Below are 19,118 nucleotides of genomic sequence, written 5' to 3' on the forward strand. Positions count from 1 at the left end.
AAAGAGAGAGAAAAGGAGAAAGCTTAGGCTCACACCTGCAATCCTAACTACTCAGAAGGCTGAGATCTGAGTATCACACTTCAAAGCCAGCCCTTAGAGAAAAGTCCATGATACTCTTATCTCCAGTTAACCACCCAAAAAATGGAAGTAGAGCTGTGGCTTAAAGGGTAGAGTACTAGCCTTGAGCAAAAGAGCTCAAGAACAGTTCCCAGGCCCTGAGTTCAAGTCCCAGGATGAGAAAAAAACAAAACAAAACAAAAAAACAACCAGAAGGGGAGAGAGTAGCATCCCTCCTTACCCTTCAAGGGCATATGGCCTGTGACCTACAACCCCCTACTAAGCCCTACCCCCCTTCCATCACTACCCAATAGCACCAAGCTTAGGGCTATTCTTTTAGCACCTGGGCCTTTGGGGATACTTATCCAAACCAAGTACTCCACCCCAGTCCCCGTGAAGGCTTATATCCATTTCACAAAGCAGCATAGTCTATTTCAACTCACCAATTTTTAATACTTGCATTTAGTGAAAGTCCAAATCCAGCTGACAATTGTGGCTCATATATAATCCTCGCTACTAAGGAAGCTAAGATCTGGAGGATTAAGGTTCCAAGCCATATCAGGTAGAAAGTTTTATTTTTATTATTATTTTTTTTTTGGTCAGTCCTGGGGCCTGGACTCTGGGCCTGGGTGCTGTCCCTCAGCTCTTCAGCTCAAGGCTAGTGCTCTACTACGTGAGCCACACACAGTACCACTTCCAGCTTTTTCTGCATATGTGGTGCTGAGGAATCGAACTCAGAGCTTCATGAATACAAGGCAAGCACTCTACCACTGAGCCACCTTCCTAGCCCAAGGCAGAAAGTCTTTGAAACTCCATCTCCAAAATAACCAGCAAGCCAGGCACAGGTGGCTCACACCTGTAATCCTCACTACTAAGGAGGCTGAGATCTGAAGATCATGGTTGAAAACCAGCATGGACAGGAAAGTCCATGAGATTCTTTATCTCCAATATATCACCAGAAAACCGGAAGTGGTGCTGTGGCTCAAGTGGTAGAGTGCTAACCTTGTGCTGAAGAGCTGAGGGACAGCAGCACCCAGGCCAAGATTTCAAGCCTCACGACCAACAAAAAGTAAATAACCAGCAACAAGCCAGACTAAAGGCATAGCTCAAGTGATAGTATGCCAGCCAGTCAAGCAAGCAAGCCAAGAAAGTGTCAGGCCCCCAGTTCAACTCCCAGGACCAGGAAAAAAAAGCCAAGTCCAAAGTCTAAACTCAAGGAAAATTTAGCAGTTAGTCCCATGAAAATAAAAACAACTTAAACTTCTAAGATAGATTGGCACCAGGTAAACATTCCCATTGACAATGGAGGCACAGGGAATAGGAAAAGGATCAAGCCAATGTGAGACCAAAACCCAGTGGAGCACACTCGGTTTTGGCATTCAGGCAGACCCACACTATACAGTGATATGGACTCCCACAGGCAGGCATGGATAGACTCCCCCTACAGCCCTGCAGCTTACAGCCCACAGGGCCATTCCACCTGCAGCTTCCGTCCTCAGTCTGTGTTTGTCTTCATGTGTTTCAGGTCTCCATTGAAGCCAGCCAAGGCTACACAGCAAAAACCTATGTCTAAAACAGAAATTAAAATAGCATCTGTGGCTATGACTGAATCCTAGCTACTCAGGAGGTAGAGATCTGAGGATTGCAGTTTGAAGGCCAGCCTGGGCAGACAAAGCTTCAAAACTTTTTTTTTGTCGGTCGTGGGGCTTGAACTCTGGGCCTGGACGCTGTCCCTCAACTCTTTAGCTCAAAGTGAGCACTCTACCACTTGAGCTACAGTGCCACTTCCGGTTTTCTGGTGGTTTAGTGGAGATAGGAGTCTCACGGTCTCTCCTGCCCGGGCTGGCTTTGAACCGCGATCCTCAGATCTCAGCCTCCTGAGTAGCTAGGATTACAGGCGTGAGCCACCAGCGCCCGACAGCTTCAAAACTCTTACCCTCTATTAGCCAGCCAAAAAAAAAAAAAAAAAAAAGCTAGACTTCGCCAGCATGCATGGTATCACACCCACACCAAGCAGAGAATAAAGGCAGGAAACTTCTGAGTTTGGCCTACATTCTATACCAGACTGATTTTCACTACCCATTTTCTAACAGTTTAGGGCTTGAGTCATTGAGGAGACAATGATAGGCATGGATGATGAAATAAAAAGAAACCTAGGCTAGAAGAGGAAATCACAAGGTCAGAGAGACAGACAGACCATTGAACTTTCCAGCAGCATGTGTATTCCTCCAAGGTCTTAGAATGTCACAATTTTTCCTTTTTGTGTGTGCTAGTACTTGGGCTTGAACTCAGGGTTTAGGCACTGGCCCTTTTTTTTCACTCAAGGATGGTGCTCTACCACTTGAACCACACCTCCACTTCAGTGTTTTGGTGGTTAATTGGAGATAAGAGTCTGACTTTTCTCAGATCTCAGCCACCTGAGTAGCTAGGATTATAGGCCTAGCTCACAGATGGGTTTTGGAGTAGTCTACCAATTTAAGGATTAATAAGCTTCATTCCAGCCAGGAGGTAGTGACTGATCCTGGGGATGGGCTTAATACTACAAACCCCTTAAACCACAATAAAAACTTGTACTGGGTAACAATCACTGTCATTCTCATTGTAAACATGACCAGTTTCCAGCTTATTACAAGTACATTTCTTCCCTAGTACACTTACACTGAAGTGTGTATGCATATGCTTGAGACTTCTACTTTATAAAAAAACCCATTCTTCTTCTTCACAAAGATGTATTTAGGGATTTGGGATAATTTACCAGGTGTTGTGAAATGTCAAATGGAACAAGCACTTCATCTTGATTTTGGAACTGAATTGGAGCCAAGAAAAGAAATAGTGCTATTTGATAAACCAACTAGGGGAACTACTGTACAGAAATTCAAAGAAATGGTCTACAGTCTCTTTAAGGTGAGTACAGTTTTTTTTTGTGTGTGTATGTATTCCAATTTTTTTTTTTGCGGGGGGGGGGGGGGGTGTCCGGTTGTGGGGCCTGAACTCGACCTGGGCACTGTCCCTCAACACCTCAGCTCAAGGCTAGTGCTTTCCACTTGAGCCACAGCGCCACTTCCGGCTGTTTTCTTTTTGTTTATGTGGAGCTGAGGAATCAAACCCAGGGCCTCAGGCATATAAGGCAAGCGCTCTACCACTGAGCCACCTTCCCAGCCCCTGTATTTCAATTTCTTAACATTTTTTTTTTTTGCCTTAAATTTTTAGTCAAAAATAATTAAAATCTTGAGTATTATGCAAACAGCTATGTACTCCAAAATCTCATGATATAGCTAAAATTCAACAGTACAGAATTAGCTTTTAAAAATGCTATATGGTGAATCAGTGAAAACATAGTAAGTGAACTGCAATACAGCTAGGGACAACTGTGTATCTATTCACATACATCACCCTAAGTCATTAAAGGCTGAGATTCTTTGACATCCATCAGACTCAATCCTAAGGAAGTCAAAGTATTTGAGGATGTTAACATTAACATCCAGATATGAATAGGGAGTTCATTAATTCTATTTCTATATGTTTTGACATTAAAAATGATACTATAAAAAACAAAAACGAGTGCCTCTGGCCAGGCTTGGTCATGTGTGCTACCTATGAGGCTGAGAAAGCTGGGCCATCTTTACTGCTATAACCAAAATACCTGAGAGAACAACTTCAAAGATTTTGGTTAATTTTATCTTGGCCCTTTGCACCTGAGAACATCATTGCAGCAGGAGCCTGGGAGCAGTATTAAGGTTAGAAGGGTCCAGGGACAAAATACCAGCCCCTAAAGACCTGTCCTAGGGATGCATGACTTGCTTCCTCCAACTAGGGCCACAACAGTCCTGGGACTGAGTTACTTGAAAGAAAATGAATGCCATTGGACAGCTGGAGCAGTACTTCTCTTCTCCATTCCTGCCTGTTGTCCTCAGTCAGTCCAGACAAGAGACAGTGTCTACCATGCATGGCTAAGAGACTGAGACACAGAAAGTACTCACTCCTGTAGTAATCGTAGCTACTCAAGAGGCTGAGATCTGAGGATTGTCGTTCAAAGCCAGCCTGGGCAGAAAAGTCCCCATGAGACTCACCTCCAATTAACCACTCAAAAACTCAAAGTGGAGCTCCAGCTCAAAGTGGTAGAGCTGCTAGTCTTGAACAAGCGCTCAGAGACAGTGCCCAGGCAGAATTCAAGCCCTAGGTCAGGCCAAAAAAAAAAAGTCCAAGTGAAAATTTAGCAAGGATTTTGGCTTAATAGTGTTAAAACAGGGAGAAATGTGCTCATGTTCTCCCAAACTCCCAATCCTTAGAATAGTTCTGTGTGCAAAATGAATGGGACAGGCCCAAATCCCTAGTAATCTTCAGGATTTACTTTTGTCAGATAAACCTTGAACTGACAGAATTTTACTATTTCAAAGGATAAAACAGACTTAGGTAGCCCTCTAAAGAAAGGCAAATCATAGCTCCTGATTCTCCTAATCTTGTTACATTAAGATTCTTGTCTTGGCAGGCAAAATTGGGTGACCAAGGAAACCTCTCTGAACTAGTGAACCTCATTTTGACGGTGGCTGATGGAGACAAAGATGGACAGGTTTCCTTGGGAGAAGCCAAGTCAGCATGGGCACTTCTCCAGTTAAATGAATTTCTTCTCATGGTGATACTGCAAGATAAGGAACATACCCCCAAACTAATGGGGTTCTGTGGTGACCTATATGTGATGGAAAGTGTTGAATATACCTCTCTTTATGGAATAAGTCTTCCATGGGTCATTGAGCTTTTTATCCCATCTGGGTTCAGAAGAAGCATGGACCAGTTGTTCACACCATCCTGGCCAAGGAAGGCTAAAATAGCCATAGGACTCTTGGAATTTGTGGAAGATGTCTTCCATGGCCCCTATGGAAACTTTCTTATGTGTGACACTAGTGCCAAAAACCTAGGATATAATGAAAAATATGACTTGAAAATGGTGGATATGAGAAAAATCGTGCCAGAGACAAACCTTAAAGAACTTATTAAGGATCGTCACTGTGAGTCTGATCTGGACTGTGTCTATGGCACAGATTGCAGAACTAGCTGTGACCAGAATACAATGAAGTGTACTTCTGAAGTGATACAGCCAAACTTGGCAAAAGCTTGTCAGCTACTCAAAGACTACCTACTGCGTGGTGCTCCAAGTGAAATCCGTGAAGAATTAGAAAAGCAGCTCTATTCTTGTATTGCTCTCAAAGTCACAGCAAATCAAATGGAAATGGAACATTCTTTAATTCTAAATAATCTAAAAACATTATTATGGAAAAAAATCTCCTACACAAATGATTCTTAGTTAACTCAGACATTGTTCCCATTGTAGGAAACTTAAAAGTTTTGAAGAACAACTTTTAAGAATCTAAAACAGTGGTTTCTGACTGAAGATCCCTTCTTCTGGCCTGTGAAGTCATCATCAATGCACATGACTACAGAAGTAATGGCCAGAGGTATAGGATCAACATGCCCCAAAAGATTTCATTCCTGTCCTTCCTGAAGGACATTCTATTACATTTCATAAGTACATTCACTGTGTACTTAAAAAATACTATGAGACCCCTCATTCCATAAACAGTGAGTGTTTGGTAGGTTTGTTAGCCAAAATACCCATTGCTGGAAACATTGTTTGCATCAAAGCTGCTGTTAAGGAAAGTGTATTCATAAATTTATAATGTCTTAGCATGGTAAAGTTTGCACATAAAAAATTAAGTAAGACTGCAAAGCAGATGAATTAAAATTACTCCTTTATAAAATGATGTTGGGTTAATAGCATGGTTTATTAGCTTCAACCAGACCTCCACTTATTTCCTTGGACTGAAGATGTAGTGCTGTGCTAAGTGTGAAGAACAGTGCAAAGTAAAATAAAAAAACCTGACATCTTAAGGCCAAACTCAGACAAGATCCACAAATCCTGATTTTGAGCCATGGAGAAAGTGAGATTATTAAGAACAAAGCTGAATTAAAAAAAAAAAAAAAAAACTGAAATATCATGGGAATCTGTTCCATAAATTTTTCCAAAATGGGCCAAAGGGCTATTTCTTATAGAAGCAAATAAACTTACTTAATATCCCCCTAATAGTTTGATATTCAAGGTTTAATATCTGAGCTTTTTGTTACTTTCATACATGACATACTTACCTTTTAACATCCTAAAATTAAACATTCTTTTGAAGAAGTCCTAGTATTTCTGCAAAAATTAAAACCATTAGTATACCGTTTATTTAAGATTGTATACTTTAAGGTACCTTCCCGCTGGTTATAATAAATGGATGAAACTCCGGATAATTGTTGGCCTGTTGCTTGCTGTACTTTTAGAGAGCTATACACCACACAATTGATGGACAATCTTTAAAGAAAAAAAAAGCTATGTTGGTGGCTTATGCTATTCAGGAGGCTAGGCAGAAAGTATGGTAATCTCCAGTTAACCAACAAAAAGCCAGAAGTGGAGATATGGCTTAAATGGTACAATGCCAGCTTTGAGTCAAAAAGCTAAAAAAGTACCAGGCCCCAAGTTCAAGTACCAATAGAGGCAGAACAGTAGGAAAAAATGAAAAAAAAAAAAAAAAAGCTATGGTTGAGTCTTGGAAAAAATGGTAAAGTCCTTTGCTTTTTTTATACTTGATAATGGTTTCCTACAGTTTCATAACAAGAGCTTAACACAGAAATAGCTGCTTGTCAATAAGTTTATTGTCTTTCTGAAAAAAATCTTCATAGAAAATTGGTTTAGCTCTCAGCAGCCCGCTCCTGAGCTCTGAGGAAGCTTGCCTTCTTTTGAGCTACCCGATCTTTCTTCTGAGCAAGGGACATTTTAGGACGATTCCACCTATAAAACAAAGAATTTTTTTTTGATGTTAATAACCTCAGTAATGGCAATAAGAAAAAGAGGGCAACTCTTTTCAATAGGCAATTTTAAAATACAGAATTACTGTGTTCTAGGATAGGAGGTGCCACCTCAGTAGCTTCTGAGGCAAATACATTCCCATCACCACAATTACTTTAGCAAACCTGGTTCCCTTAGCTTCTGCTACATTACGCAGAGCTAGTGATCGAGTTTGCACAACTTCAAAATCTGACCCACAATATGAACAAGGCAGTACAGGAAGTCCCTAACTTCTTGTAACACACATACCTCTTCTTCTTCACTTCTCTCTTGGGCTTCTTCACATAGACTGGATTCTCTCGTATAGCAGCGTGCGCCTTCTTGTACATCTCCTCCATCTGAAACAAAGGAAAGCAAACAGTACTTGGTTTCATTTCATATGCCCTACTGTATTAAAGTACAATATGTTACCACCAGCTCTATTTTGACCTTCTAAGTTAAATTCTCAGAAGGAATAGGGCTGGGAAGGTGGCTCAGTGGTAGAGTGCTTGCCTTGCATGCATGAGGCCCTGGGTTCGATTCCTTAGCACCACATAAGCAGCAAAAGCTGGAAGTGGTGCTGTAGCTCAAGTGGTAGAGTGCTAGCCTTGAGCTGAAGGGCTGAGGGACACTGCCCAGGCCCCCACAACTGACCAAAAAAAAAAATAATAAAACTAGGTCAATATTGGTACCTATATAAATTCCTAAAATTCCTTTCCTACCAAATTCCTCCCCAAAGTTTATGTAACATGAATTGACCTTATCCACAAAAATGGAAAAAAAAAATCAGCATGCGCTGCAAGTTGAAACCAGTTAAAACTCCATCCTTGCCAATAGTTAAAAGAAAACATGCATGTACTGGAGTAATTCAGCCATACTTGAGTCACTCTCAGGAAAAAAATGTTTGCATTGCTTGGGATCAAATCCAGGGCTGATGCATGCTAGGCAATCTACTAAGCTACAGGCCCAGCCCAGTAATTTTATTTCCATAGAGAAGCACTGGGCTCCTCATTCTAAATACTACCTGACCCATATTCTTTCAGTCAAATGAAGACAAATGGGAAAACCAAATATTTAAGACATTAAGATGCAAGGTATTAAGCCAGGTGTCTGTGGCTCACGCCTGTAATCCTAGGTACTCAGGAGGCTGAGATCTGAGGATCACTGTTCAAAAACCCAGCCCAGGGGCTGGGAAGTGGCTCAGTGGTAGAGCGCTTGCCTTGCATGCATGAGGCCCTGGGTTCGATTCCTCAGCACCACATAAGAAAAAAGAAAAAAGCCGGAAGTGGCACTATGGCTCAAGTGGTAGCACGCTAGCCTTGAGCTGAAGAGCTGAGGGACAGCACCCAGGCTCAGAGTTCAGGCCCCATGCCCAGACCCCCCCCCCCCCCAAAAAAAACCCAGCCCAGGCAGGAAAAACCATGAAACTTTTATCTCCAATTAACCAACAGAAAACCAGAAGTGGCACTGGGGCTCAAGTGGTAGAGTGCTAGCCTTGAGCTGAAGAACTGAGGGACAGCATTCAGGCCCAGAGTTCACGCCCCACAACCAACCAAAAAAAAAAAAAAAGATGCAAGGTGTATCTGCGGCTAAGACAACTGCTAAAACTTTGCCATTCCACATCCTGAAGGTTTCTAATTTCTATCTAGTAGGTATTCTCAAAACAATTTAATAAATCATTGAACTCTTCTGATATACTAGTCACTAACAGTCACTATCTGGCAGAACTAATAGAACTAGAAAGGTCTGAAATTTTCTAGAAAACCCAAAGAGGCTGTCTAATTAGATTTCTTTTTTTTTTTTTTTTTGCTGGTCATGGGGCCTGAACTCTGGGCCTGGGTACTGTCCCTCAGCTCTTCAGCTCAAGGCTAGCACTCTACCACTTCAGCCACAGTACCACCCGGCTTTTTCTGCTTATGTGGTGCTGAGGAATCGAACCCAGGGCCTTATGCATGCAAGGCAAGCATTTTACCACTGAGCTACCTTCCCAGCCCCTCTAATTAGATTTCTAATTAGGCACTTTTGTCCTAAAGCTTATTAAAAAGTCCAAGGTAACCAATGAATTATCTAATTACTGCCTCTTAAATCACAGCTCTGAGCCCTTCCTAACAAATTCAAGGCTAAGTTCAAACCCCAGTACCAACCTCCCCCCACCAAAAATCCAGGTGGGTCTGTGCCTCATTAGTAGTTTGCATAAACAATGGCTTGGGCAAAGTTCCCAGCAAATTTCAAAGTCAAATTAATTCATTTGGCATGGAGAAAATGGTATGAAACCTGACCTGACAAATGCTATTGCAAACATGTTCGCCCACGTAGCCTCCAACTTATGATCCTCTGCAGCAGCCTCCAAGCACTGTGTACGGTCATGCTATATTGCTCTTTCACAGTTCATTTTTCCTACCTCTTTACTACTCTTTTTCAGCTATTCACTATATTTAATAAATCTGACTTAAATTTTGGTTTTAACAAATCCAGTTCCTTTCAAGGGATTATAAACACAACTACACATTTATAGATAACAAATCTAGGCAAGTCGCTTTCCAGTTGGACACCTCAAATGTCTGTAGAGGAGGAAAAAACACTGTAGCTTAAGAGCCAGGGGACAAGGCTAGGTCAGAAGAGCATCTGTTTTCAGTACACAAAACCTGAACCAATGCTTAGTACCAAAAAGAAACTGGAGCTGTGACAAGTGGAGTGTCAGCCTTGAGCGAAAAAGCCAAGAAAGTGAGTTCGAGGCCCCGTACTAACACAATCTGTAAGCACAGAATGGGAGCTTCTGGAGGCTAGGCAAAACCAAACTAAAAGCAAAGCTACTGTTTCAAAAACTCCAGCTGTGTGCTTATTCAGCCTTAGACCATTTGAAAGCATACAAATCAGTTATCTTTCTTTCCTTTTTTCTTTTTTTTGGGTTGGTGGCAGGGCTTGAAATCACGGCTTGGGCACTGACCCTGAGCTCTTTTGCTTAAGACTCTACCACTTTGAGCCAGGGCTCTACTTCCAGTTTTCTGGTGGTTAATTGGAGAAAGAGTCTCAGACTTCCCTACAGGCTGGGCTTTGAATTGTGATCCTCAGATCTCAAGTCTCCCAAACCAGTAGGTAGGATTATAGGCATGAGCTACCAGCACCCAGGATATCTTTTATTATGACTAAAGTTTTCATAGCCAAGCTGTGCCAAAGTAGAAACTGTCATGCATTACAAACAGAAAAGACCCTAATAAATTAGTTGACACTAACTTTTTATCTTATTTATGTTCAACATTTTCACTAGAATTTCAAAACTGGTACAATGGTCTTCAGTTATTTCAGTCTTAAGAACTAATGGAGAGCCAACTTCAGACTAATAACATTTGTAACATTAAACTCACTTTTGCTGACATGGTTCCTATTATTTCTATGTTATTCAGACACAGTGACAGAATTTGAACAGATCCCTATGTATTTTCTTCCCTCTTTCCAAAACTAGCAAAATTAGCATATAGTACACACCATATCAAAGTATACCAAAGGAATATAACATAGATAACAGCTAAAATACAAAGCAACAAAGGCTTCAGATGCTTCAAGCCTGGGTAGATTTCTAAAAAACTTGCTGACAAAACCAGCTCATCCCTTATACCACCTTACCAACATTCTAAGTTAATTCCAAGAATAGCTTCGCTTGTTGAAGTCTATCCATACCTATTTTAATTTTCAACTGCTAGTCTGAAATCTTATGTAAGAGTACAGCCTGCTACAAATAGTAAACTTGCTTCTGTAAATTAATAAAACAGGTACTTTTAGATAGATTGTTTACCATGTCTGGAGTTACGTTGTTCTTTATGTACTGAGAGAACTGCTTCTTGTAAGAATCTTCATCTTCTTCCATTAGGTAACGCATATAATCTGCGACATTCTGACCCATGATGTGCTTCCGATGTACTTCTGCATTGAACTCCTTGCTCTCAGAATCATAACCAGGGAATCGTTTGGTACTGAAAAATGTTTTCCATATTTTAGCATTGACTGCCTGAAATTAGCTCATCAGGAATTCACTTCAGCAGCTGCTGTCAGTCCCGTCTTGAAACCATTATTGCATCATATGCAACCAAAGGACCAACTACTGACTGCTCAGTTAGTGGGTATCATCATTTAGCAGCTCATCTCTGAATTCCAGAAAAGAAAATCTCAAACACGGAGGCTATCTATCACAGTTCCCCTGCATATCAGCATAGGAAGTTAACTCCAGAGCCTGTCTCAGGTACCTCAAGATAAAAGTAACAGGGATTTGTCTAAGATCACAATGAATGAAATTGTCTAATGACTTTAGTTTCTTGCTTCTTTTTTGCTCAAGGCTAGCAGTTGAGCCACAGCACTACTTATGGTTTTTTGTTTATCTGGTCCTGAGGAATTGAACCCAGGGCTTCATGCATGCAAGGTAAGCACTCTACCACTGAGACACATTCCTAGCCCACAAAAACTCTTGGCATACTTGTACCACCTTATTAGTGTTCAAAAGGGAGGAATCTACAATGTAGACTAATTTTTACTATTGTAGCTAGTGAGCAAACATTGAAAAAAGTCATTGAACTGGCACCTTTCAAACGATCTAACAGGTCATTTAAAATTGATGAAAGTGAACTATACAACTCGTGGGTAGAGATGGGAGGAGAGAATGAGGAAACCAATGATGCTATGCAAAAGGAAATGTACTTATTACCTCACACATGTAAAGGTAGCCCTGTTGTATATTACCTCTAAAACAATAAGTAAATTAGAGGGGGGAAAAAACACTCTATGTTTAAAAATCCAGCTGGGAACTATCTGGTAGTTCGCAACTGTGATCCCACAAGGCTGAAAACACAATAATCTCAGTTCAAAATCAGCCCACACAGAAAAGCCCATGAGACTTTTATCTTCAACTAACTAGCAAAATGTCAGTTTAGAGACCTAAACTTTCCATATCCAACCATCTTATTTCTAGTAAGCCTTAATCTTGTTTGAAATCTTTACTCTAGTGTCTATGAGTTGCTCTGTCCAACTTTAGACAAACAGGAAAATAATGCAATACTATTACCTGTGAGGGATAGACAAGCCTCCATCCACAGCTCCCTTCAGGGCACCAAAGACTTTATTGCCAGTGGTAGTTCTGGCAAGGCCTGCATCTAAATAGCAGGTGAAGGCACCAGGTTTACCATCAATGCTTTCTACATTGTATTCATCTCCAGTCACCTCCACTTGGCCTTCATAGATCTTGTCCATGCCAAACCTATTGAGAAGCTGTAACAAATGTATTTCATTGTAAATGTCTAGTACAATATAGTCAAACTTTTTTTTTTGGGTCAGTTGTGGGTCCTGAACTCTGGACCTGGGTGCTTTCCCTCAGCTCTTCAGCTCAAGCTAGCACTCTACCATGAGTCACAGGGCCACTTCCACCTTTTCTGCTTATGTGGTGCTAAGGAATCAAACCTAGGGCTTCATGTGCAAGGCAAGCACTATACCACTGAGACACCTTCCCAGCTCCTACTCTAAAATTTTTGTCAACAGGACAAGTAATTCTGATCCTTAAATGAAGTGATCTCCACTTTTTTTTTTTTTTGTCGGCCGTGGGGCTTGAACTCTGGGCCTGGGCGCTGTCCCTCAGCTCTTCAGCTCAAGGCGAGCGCTCTACCACTTGAGCTACAGCGCCACTTCCGGTTTTCTGGTGGTTTATTGGATAGGAGTCTCATGGTCTCTCCTGCCCGGGCTGGCTTTGAACCGCGATCCTCAGATCTCAGCCTCCTGAGTAGCTAGGATTACAGGCGTGAGCCACCAGCGCCCGGCTTCTCCACTTTTTTTTTGTCTTACGTGGCTTTACTAATTTAAAAAATTAAGTAAACATGTAATTATTGCATGTAGTTTTCCCCCATCTGGAGTGCAGGGCCTGTCTTTTACAGGGTACTCTCTTGTGGGTCCCACCTCTGATGATACTCTTTTTTCAGCACAAGTGCCCTTGTAATAAAATGTTTTCATATATAATGTTAAGATTCCTCTACTGCATTCAAAAAATGTTCTCCAACACAAACAGACACACACACTGGAGTGCAGCTCCCATGGGGAAAGCACCCTGGCTCCAGAAACAAAAAAACACAGCTAGTAGCTGAGGTAACAAAACCAAAGCAAAATCACATTCTCATTTCCTATGTACATTAATAGCATATACACATGGAGAGAGGGAGGAGGAAAGTGTTGTCAACCAGGTAGAGAAATAACTAAAGCAAAAGTAAATCTTCTCATCAATGCCCACCACCCAAAATAAAGATAAATACCGGGAAAACCTTTTGGGACCTACTAGAGACTGAACTCAGGCCTCTCATTGTAGGCAGGCCCTTCAACATCATTTCCAGCTCTTTACCTTGGCTACTTTCAAAGTAAGTCTCAATTTATGCCCAGGTTGCAATCTTACTTATGTTTCACCAAGCTACTCAAACTGAAATCTCTTCATCTCTGTCCCCCAACTAGCTTAGGATTATAGGCTTGGGCCACCCATCTCACTTTCTAAAACTTTTGTTTTGTTTTGTTTTTGGGGTCCGGTCTTGGGGCCTGAACTCTGGGCCTGGGCGCTGTCCCTCAGCTCTTCAGCTCAAGGCTAGCGCTCTACCACTTGAGCTACAGCGCCACTTCCAGCTTTTTTCTTTTTGCTTATGTGGTGCTGAGGAATCGAACCCAGGGCCTTGAGCATGCAAGGCAAGCGCTCTACCACTGAGCCACCTTCCCAGCCCTCACTTTCTAAAACTTTAATGTACAAATCACTTGAGATATTCTACTGAAACACAGATTCTGAGGGTCTGGAATGGAATCCCCCAAGCCTGAATTTTTAATGTATGCTGAGTGCCGAATATTTTTACTTGAGTAGCTACATCTTTGCTGGCTAGTAACTACTAAAAACAGTAGCCACAAGTGGCTTTGCAAATCAAAAATTCAGTTCCTGCCAGGCACTAATGGCTCATATCTATAATCCTAGCTACTCAGGTGGCAGAGTTCGGAGCATTGGTGGTTCGATGCCAGCCAAGGGATGAAAGCCTGTGAATCTCTGTTAAGCACCCAAAAAAGCCAGAAGCAGAGCTATGGCTCAAGTGGTAGAGGGCTAGCCTTGAGCAAAAGAACTCAGGCAGGGACAGTACTCAGGCCCTGAGTTCAAGTCCCCTTACTGACTGACCCCTCCACCCCCCATCCCCACCCCCGGCACACACAAAAGAAAAATTAGTTCCTTAGTGCAACTAGCTTTCATTTCATTGGCACATTTCAAATGTTCAACAGACAGAGGGGGCTAGTGGATATCTCACTATTGTACAGACTACAGATCTCCCAGCAATACTAAAAATTCCAATGATCAGAACTGGAGTACCCATTAAAAAGCAAAAAGCTGGTTTTCATAAAATCATCTTCTCGGGCTGGGAAGGTGGCTCAGTGGTAGAGTGCTTGCCTTGCATGCATGAGGCCCTGGGTTCGACTCCTCAGCACCACATAAGCAGGAAAAAAAAAAGCTGCAAGGGCACTGTGGCTCAAGTGGTAGAGCGCTAGCCTTGAGCTGAAGAGCTGAGGGACGGCACCTAGGCCCAGAGTTCAGGCCCCACGACGGGACACCCCCCCCACCCCCAAAAATCATCTTCTCTGTTGATGCCTCCATAAGTGACACTCTTTCTAAAGACACAAAATACACCAGTTAAAGTCACCTTCTAAGTACAACAGAAATTGTCTTGTACATACCCTGCGGGCCAGCAGCAGGCCAGTACAATAGGCAGCCGCATAATTGGTTAGGCCAACTTTCACACCATACTTGGGTAGTTCATGTGCATATGCCGCACAGACGATCATGTCTCCTTCTATGCGTGCATAAGCAATCTACAGCAAGAAAAAAGCAGATTAGGAATGTTGCTTTACTATTTGATTGCCTGTTCTAAGTGCTTTTCTTTTCAAAGGAATTAGGAAAAAAGAATTAAGAAAACAAAACATGGATTTCACTTAAAACACTTGTTAACCTACTATTATTATGACTTGGTCAACTGTCCAGTTGAACAGTTATATATTAGGTAGACTTACCTATAGATAAATACTTTTACTAACGTTGCCATGTGTATAGTTAAAATTACTCAGACTCTAAATGTAAGAATGTACTGGAGGGCTGGGAATGTGGCTTAGTGGTAGAGTGCTTGACTAGCATGCATGAAGCCCTATGTTTGATTCCTCAGTACCACATGAACAGAAAATGCCAGAAGTGGTGCTGTGGCTCAAGTGATAGAGTGCTAGCCTTGAGCAAAAGCTCAGGAGTGTCCAGACCCTGAGTTCGAGTCCCAGGACAAAAAAAAAAAAAAAGCAAAGCCAGGCACCGGTGGCTCATGCCTATAATCTTAGCTGCATGAGCCAGTGAATTAAGAGTTGCACTTGCCTAAGTTCAAGCCCTAGAACTGACACAAAAAAGTCTGAGGAAGAATACCCACTTAAATATCTTTTGAAGTCAGACCAAATTCCACCAAGTTTCAGGTAGTACATGTTCTATTATCTGAAAATCTTGTCCACAATTGCCCAGAAAACAGGTGCCTACCTCTTGAAAGAGATCAACAAAGAAACTCAAAATGTTCTCTGGTTGTAAAAGACCTTGCACATAGGAACTGACATCTTTAAAAGTCTTTCAAGTAGGAGATAGTCCTGTGCAATGTACTAAAACCTATTTCATACATGAAGGAAAAAGAAGTCTTATTTAACCCTCCCAGGGTTAAGTCATCTCCCTCTTTAATGAGCTAAGTAGTACGCAAATCCACAAAGCAGGAGTCAGCACTTAAAACCTAACATACTATTCTAAATACTTGTCTAGCCCCCTGCAGTAGGTTCCTCCAAGTCTCTTGCCCATGAAGGAGATAATGGAAAGGAGAGTAACTGGGTCAAGATTTCTAAACACAGCTGATCTTTCCTAGTGTGTGTGGTGCTGAACCCAAAGCCACATACAAGTAAGGTAAGCACAACTGAGCACTCTCACCCCAGCTGTTTTGGTTTTCTTTTTAAATGATAAACTCCCAGTCTACCAACTCAAAACCTTCTAAAAGGAAAAGATTGATCAGAATTTCTGGAGGCACTAAAATGTGCTTTGCTTCCAAATTCACCTTCTCTACCACAATGTAAGATGAAGTGGGGTTATACCTTACCTGACAAATAATATCTCTGTTGGTTACACGAACTATCATCCTGTATTTGGGTGTGTTGTACTTATTTTTGTCTTGGATCACCAAGCGTTTCCTAGCATAATAGTCAGTTTTACCCTCTGAAATGAAAAGAAAAAATTAAAAAGTAAGAGCTATTCCATTACTAAGCTGTTTCTCTTAATACTGAAGCATGAAAAATGGCATACCTCGTCGTCTTCTAAATTTCACTTGGTATCTCTTAAAGTAGGCCTTATTCTTGACAACTTTAACAAACCCCTTTTAAGAAAAAAGAAATAAATTATTAAAACTTTGGTAAATGTTTTTGTCTATGAAACTTTGTTCCAGGATGGCCTTGAATTCACGTTCCTGCCTCGGGATCACCTCTGACTCCCAAATTCGGGGACTATAGACAGGAGATTCACCACTGTTTAACAGGTTACCCAGGTAACAAAGTAACAATGAGGGAGGGGGAGATGAAAGGTTAATTAGAATTAACACTGTATGCCTGAGCTATGTCAGAATCACAATAAAAAATTTATAGCTTTTTAAAAAAAAGTAACACTTGAACTTCAAGAGAAAAAAATCACTTTTAACTGTAAACTTTCGTAGCATGTTTCCTAAAAGAAGCAGTTAATTTTTTTTTTTTTACTTTCCACCCGTCATAGGCTGCCAGATCTCTAAAACAAGACTAAAAGAAGTCTTCAGAAAACGTGGACGGAACCTGGAGCCGGTGGCTCACACCTGTGCTACCTATTCAGGAAACAGATCTGAGGATCACGGTTTACCGCCAACCTGAGCAAGAAAGTCTATAAGCCTCTCATCTCCACTTAAAAGAGCCCAAAGTGGAGCTGTGGCCATACCGCAGGGACAGCCGCCCAGGCCCTGAGTTCAAGCCCAGGACCCTGATCGAAAAAAAAATCAAAAATAAAAACACCAACAATGGACTGCCTGGCGTTGAGAAACGCCGTGGATCCGACTCCAGCACCACTCAGAAGAAATGTACACAATCCCGACTCCAATTAGGTCCCTGTGTTCTTTAATTAAACGCTTCCCATCTCTGTATCTGCTTCCTCACCAACCAGGGCTAAGCGACCCTCTCCCAGCAGGGCGGACGACGATGCCAGACGTCAGTGTGTCCTGAATCCTCCCCTCCCGAGAACCTAACCTGAGCTAACCACACAGCCCCTCCACGCCGAGCGGCCTTGCCCACGTCCCCGGGCCCACTCCTTGAGTTGGCAGGTATCTCCCGCGAATACATCACTGCGCCCCGACTGAAGGCAGCACCCCATCCCACCTTTGGAGACCTGTGCCGGCCTGGAATCCGCGTCAACCAGCCAGAGGCCGAGCAAGGAACACGCTTGCCTGCTGGGGCCCAGGGACGCCTGGGCCTCTAGCGCCCACCGACAGTGGTCTCGGGACCGAGGTCTCCCCGAGAACTCGCCGGGCCGCCGGGCACCAAGCTGCTCGTGACAGGCACTTGGAACCCGCTGACACCCTGACATCTCCCCGCCAACCTGGAAGCCGAACCCACGGGATCTCCGCGCCCCCCCTCCATGCCCAACTGGCGGCGCCCCCCTGAACCCGACCAGCCCTCACGCCCCCCGCAAGCTGTCTGCTAACCTCAATCCTGCCCGCAACCCCGGGCTGCCGCCGGTGCACCTTGCCCCGCCGCCCCTCCCCCGCGGGCTCGCGCCGGGAGCGGCAGCCATTAAAGCCACGCTGGGAGCCGCAGCCCGAGCGCCGCAGAGCCCACAATCGAGCGCCATCCGACCCCTGCGCCGCGCGAGGGAGCCCCTCGGCTGGAGTTCGGAACAGAGGAGGAACCCCCCCGCGCGCATCGGAGCCCCGAAACCGAGATGCCCACTCACCATCCTGCAGATTAGAGACCCTAGAGCACAGCTCTACACACAGGCCCCGCAGCGCTAGAGGGGGGAAAAGGCCGCAACCTCTGCGCAGGCGCAGTATGTAGCGCCGCGTAGTACGGCAGCGACGTAGGGAAGAGAGAGGGCGCTGGCCACGCGGTGCGCGGCCTACTGCCCCCTGCTGGCCGGAGGGTGTGTGCTTGCCTTTGCCTGGTGCAAACACACCCTGGAGTTCTGACGCGTGAGCAGGAGCACCAACAAGGATGCGCAGAGAAGCAGGCCAGGTACACGCGGGCTTTCGCTGTTTCTTTTCTTTCGCTAGGATGCTTTATCATAGCAAACATTACTTTTTCTTTGTTTTAAACTTTTACTGACTTTTTAAAATTTATTATTAGTATAAAGGTGCTTCCTAAGCTTTGTAACTTGCTAAAGAGTATTTAGTGATAAAGTCAAAAATAAAAACCTGGACTGGGAAGGTAGTTTAGTGGTAGAGTGCTTGCCTAGCATGCATGAAGCCTGGGTTTAATTCCTCAGTGCCACATAAATAGAAAAAGCCAGAAGTAGCTCTGTGGCTCAAGTGGTAGAATGCTAGCTTTGAGCAAAAGAAGCTCAGGGAATGCTGGGTACCGGTGGCTCACGCCTGTAATCCTAGCTACTCAGAAGACTAAGATCTGAGGATCACAGTTCAAAGCCAGATTGGGCAGGAAAGGCCATGAGACTCCTATCTCCAATAAACCACCAGAAAACTGGAAATGGTGCTGTGACTCAACTGGTAGAGCGCTCGCCTTGAGCTGAAGAGCTCAGGGACAGCGCCCAGACCCAGAGTTCAAGACCCATGACTGACAAAAAACAAAAAAAAACTCAGGGACAGTGCTCAGGCCCTGAGTTGAAGGTCCAGGACTGGTGCAAAAAAATAAAATTATAAAACAAAATAAAATAAAAGCCTGCCTTGCCAAATGAAAAAAATAAATAAATAAAAATAAAGGTGCTTCCTAGTTTTCTTTTTTTTTTCTTTTTTTCTTTTTTTTTTCTCGGTCATGGGACTTGAACTCTGGGCCTGGGCGCTGTCCCTCAGCTCTTCAGCTCAAGGTGAGCACTCTACCACTTGAGCTACAGAGCCACTTCCGGTTTTCTGGTGGTTTATTGGAGATAGGAGTCTCACGGTCTCTCCTGCCCGGGCTG

General features: G+C 43.2%; 2 protein-coding genes and 2 non-coding genes across 5 annotated transcripts in view; 1 reads left to right on the forward strand and 3 right to left on the reverse strand.

Moving 5' to 3' along the window:
- Dipk1a (divergent protein kinase domain 1A) overlaps nt 1–6,342 on the forward strand; it is a 58,120-nt gene extending 51,778 nt beyond the window's left edge. Inside the window, exons 4-5 of the mRNA XM_042682502.1 lie at nt 2,785–2,961; nt 4,547–6,342. Of these exons, the coding sequence (XP_042538436.1) occupies nt 2,785–2,961; nt 4,547–5,359 (990 nt within the window). The 3' untranslated portion in view covers nt 5,360–6,342. The remainder of the gene's footprint in view (nt 1–2,784; nt 2,962–4,546) is intronic.
- Nucleotides 6,343–6,729: 387 nt separating this feature from the next.
- Rpl5 (ribosomal protein L5) lies at nt 6,730–18,050 on the reverse strand. 2 transcript variants are annotated; one of them, XM_042677641.1, is made up of 8 exons: nt 17,943–18,050; nt 16,281–16,350; nt 16,078–16,193; nt 14,645–14,779; nt 11,973–12,175; nt 10,713–10,890; nt 7,190–7,275; nt 6,730–6,883 (listed from the first exon to the last, which is right to left on the reverse strand). In XM_042677641.1, the coding sequence occupies exons 1-8, from the start codon at nt 17,943–17,945 to the stop codon at nt 6,784–6,786; spliced, it is 891 nt and encodes a 296-aa protein (XP_042533575.1). In that variant the 5' UTR covers nt 17,946–18,050; the 3' UTR covers nt 6,730–6,783. The 2 variants fall into 2 exon arrangements, with proteins under 2 accessions (XP_042533575.1, XP_042533568.1); XM_042677634.1 differs by having other exon boundaries at nt 7,190–7,278; nt 17,943–18,049.
- On the reverse strand, nt 6,986–7,118 carry LOC122113253. Its single transcript, XR_006148404.1, has one exon. It is a non-coding gene; the product is annotated as a small nucleolar RNA SNORA66 (small nucleolar RNA).
- On the reverse strand, nt 10,959–11,052 carry LOC122113233. Its single transcript, XR_006148401.1, has one exon. It is a non-coding gene; the product is annotated as a small nucleolar RNA SNORD21 (small nucleolar RNA).
- Nucleotides 18,051–19,118: the final 1,068 nt, after the last annotated feature.

The sequence above is a fragment of the Dipodomys spectabilis genome, unplaced genomic scaffold, assembly GCF_019054845.1.
Source record: "Dipodomys spectabilis isolate Male_0828 unplaced genomic scaffold, ASM1905484v1 ptg000002l, whole genome shotgun sequence".
In the NCBI taxonomy this organism is placed as follows: Eukaryota; Metazoa; Chordata; class Mammalia; order Rodentia; family Heteromyidae; genus Dipodomys; species Dipodomys spectabilis.

What these genes read in the sequence shown, in the direction of transcription:
- Rpl5 (XM_042677634.1), bottom strand. An exon ending in ACAGAGATATTATTTGTCAG is followed by an intron (nt 14,780 to 16,077) that starts GTAAGGTATAAC and finishes TTCTTGCTGTAG; the next exon opens with ATTGCTTATGCACGCATAGA. An exon ending in AGAGAAGTGAAGAAGAAGAG is followed by an intron (nt 6,884 to 7,189) that starts GTATGTGTGTTA and finishes TTTGTTTTATAG; the next exon opens with GTGGAATCGTCCTAAAATGT.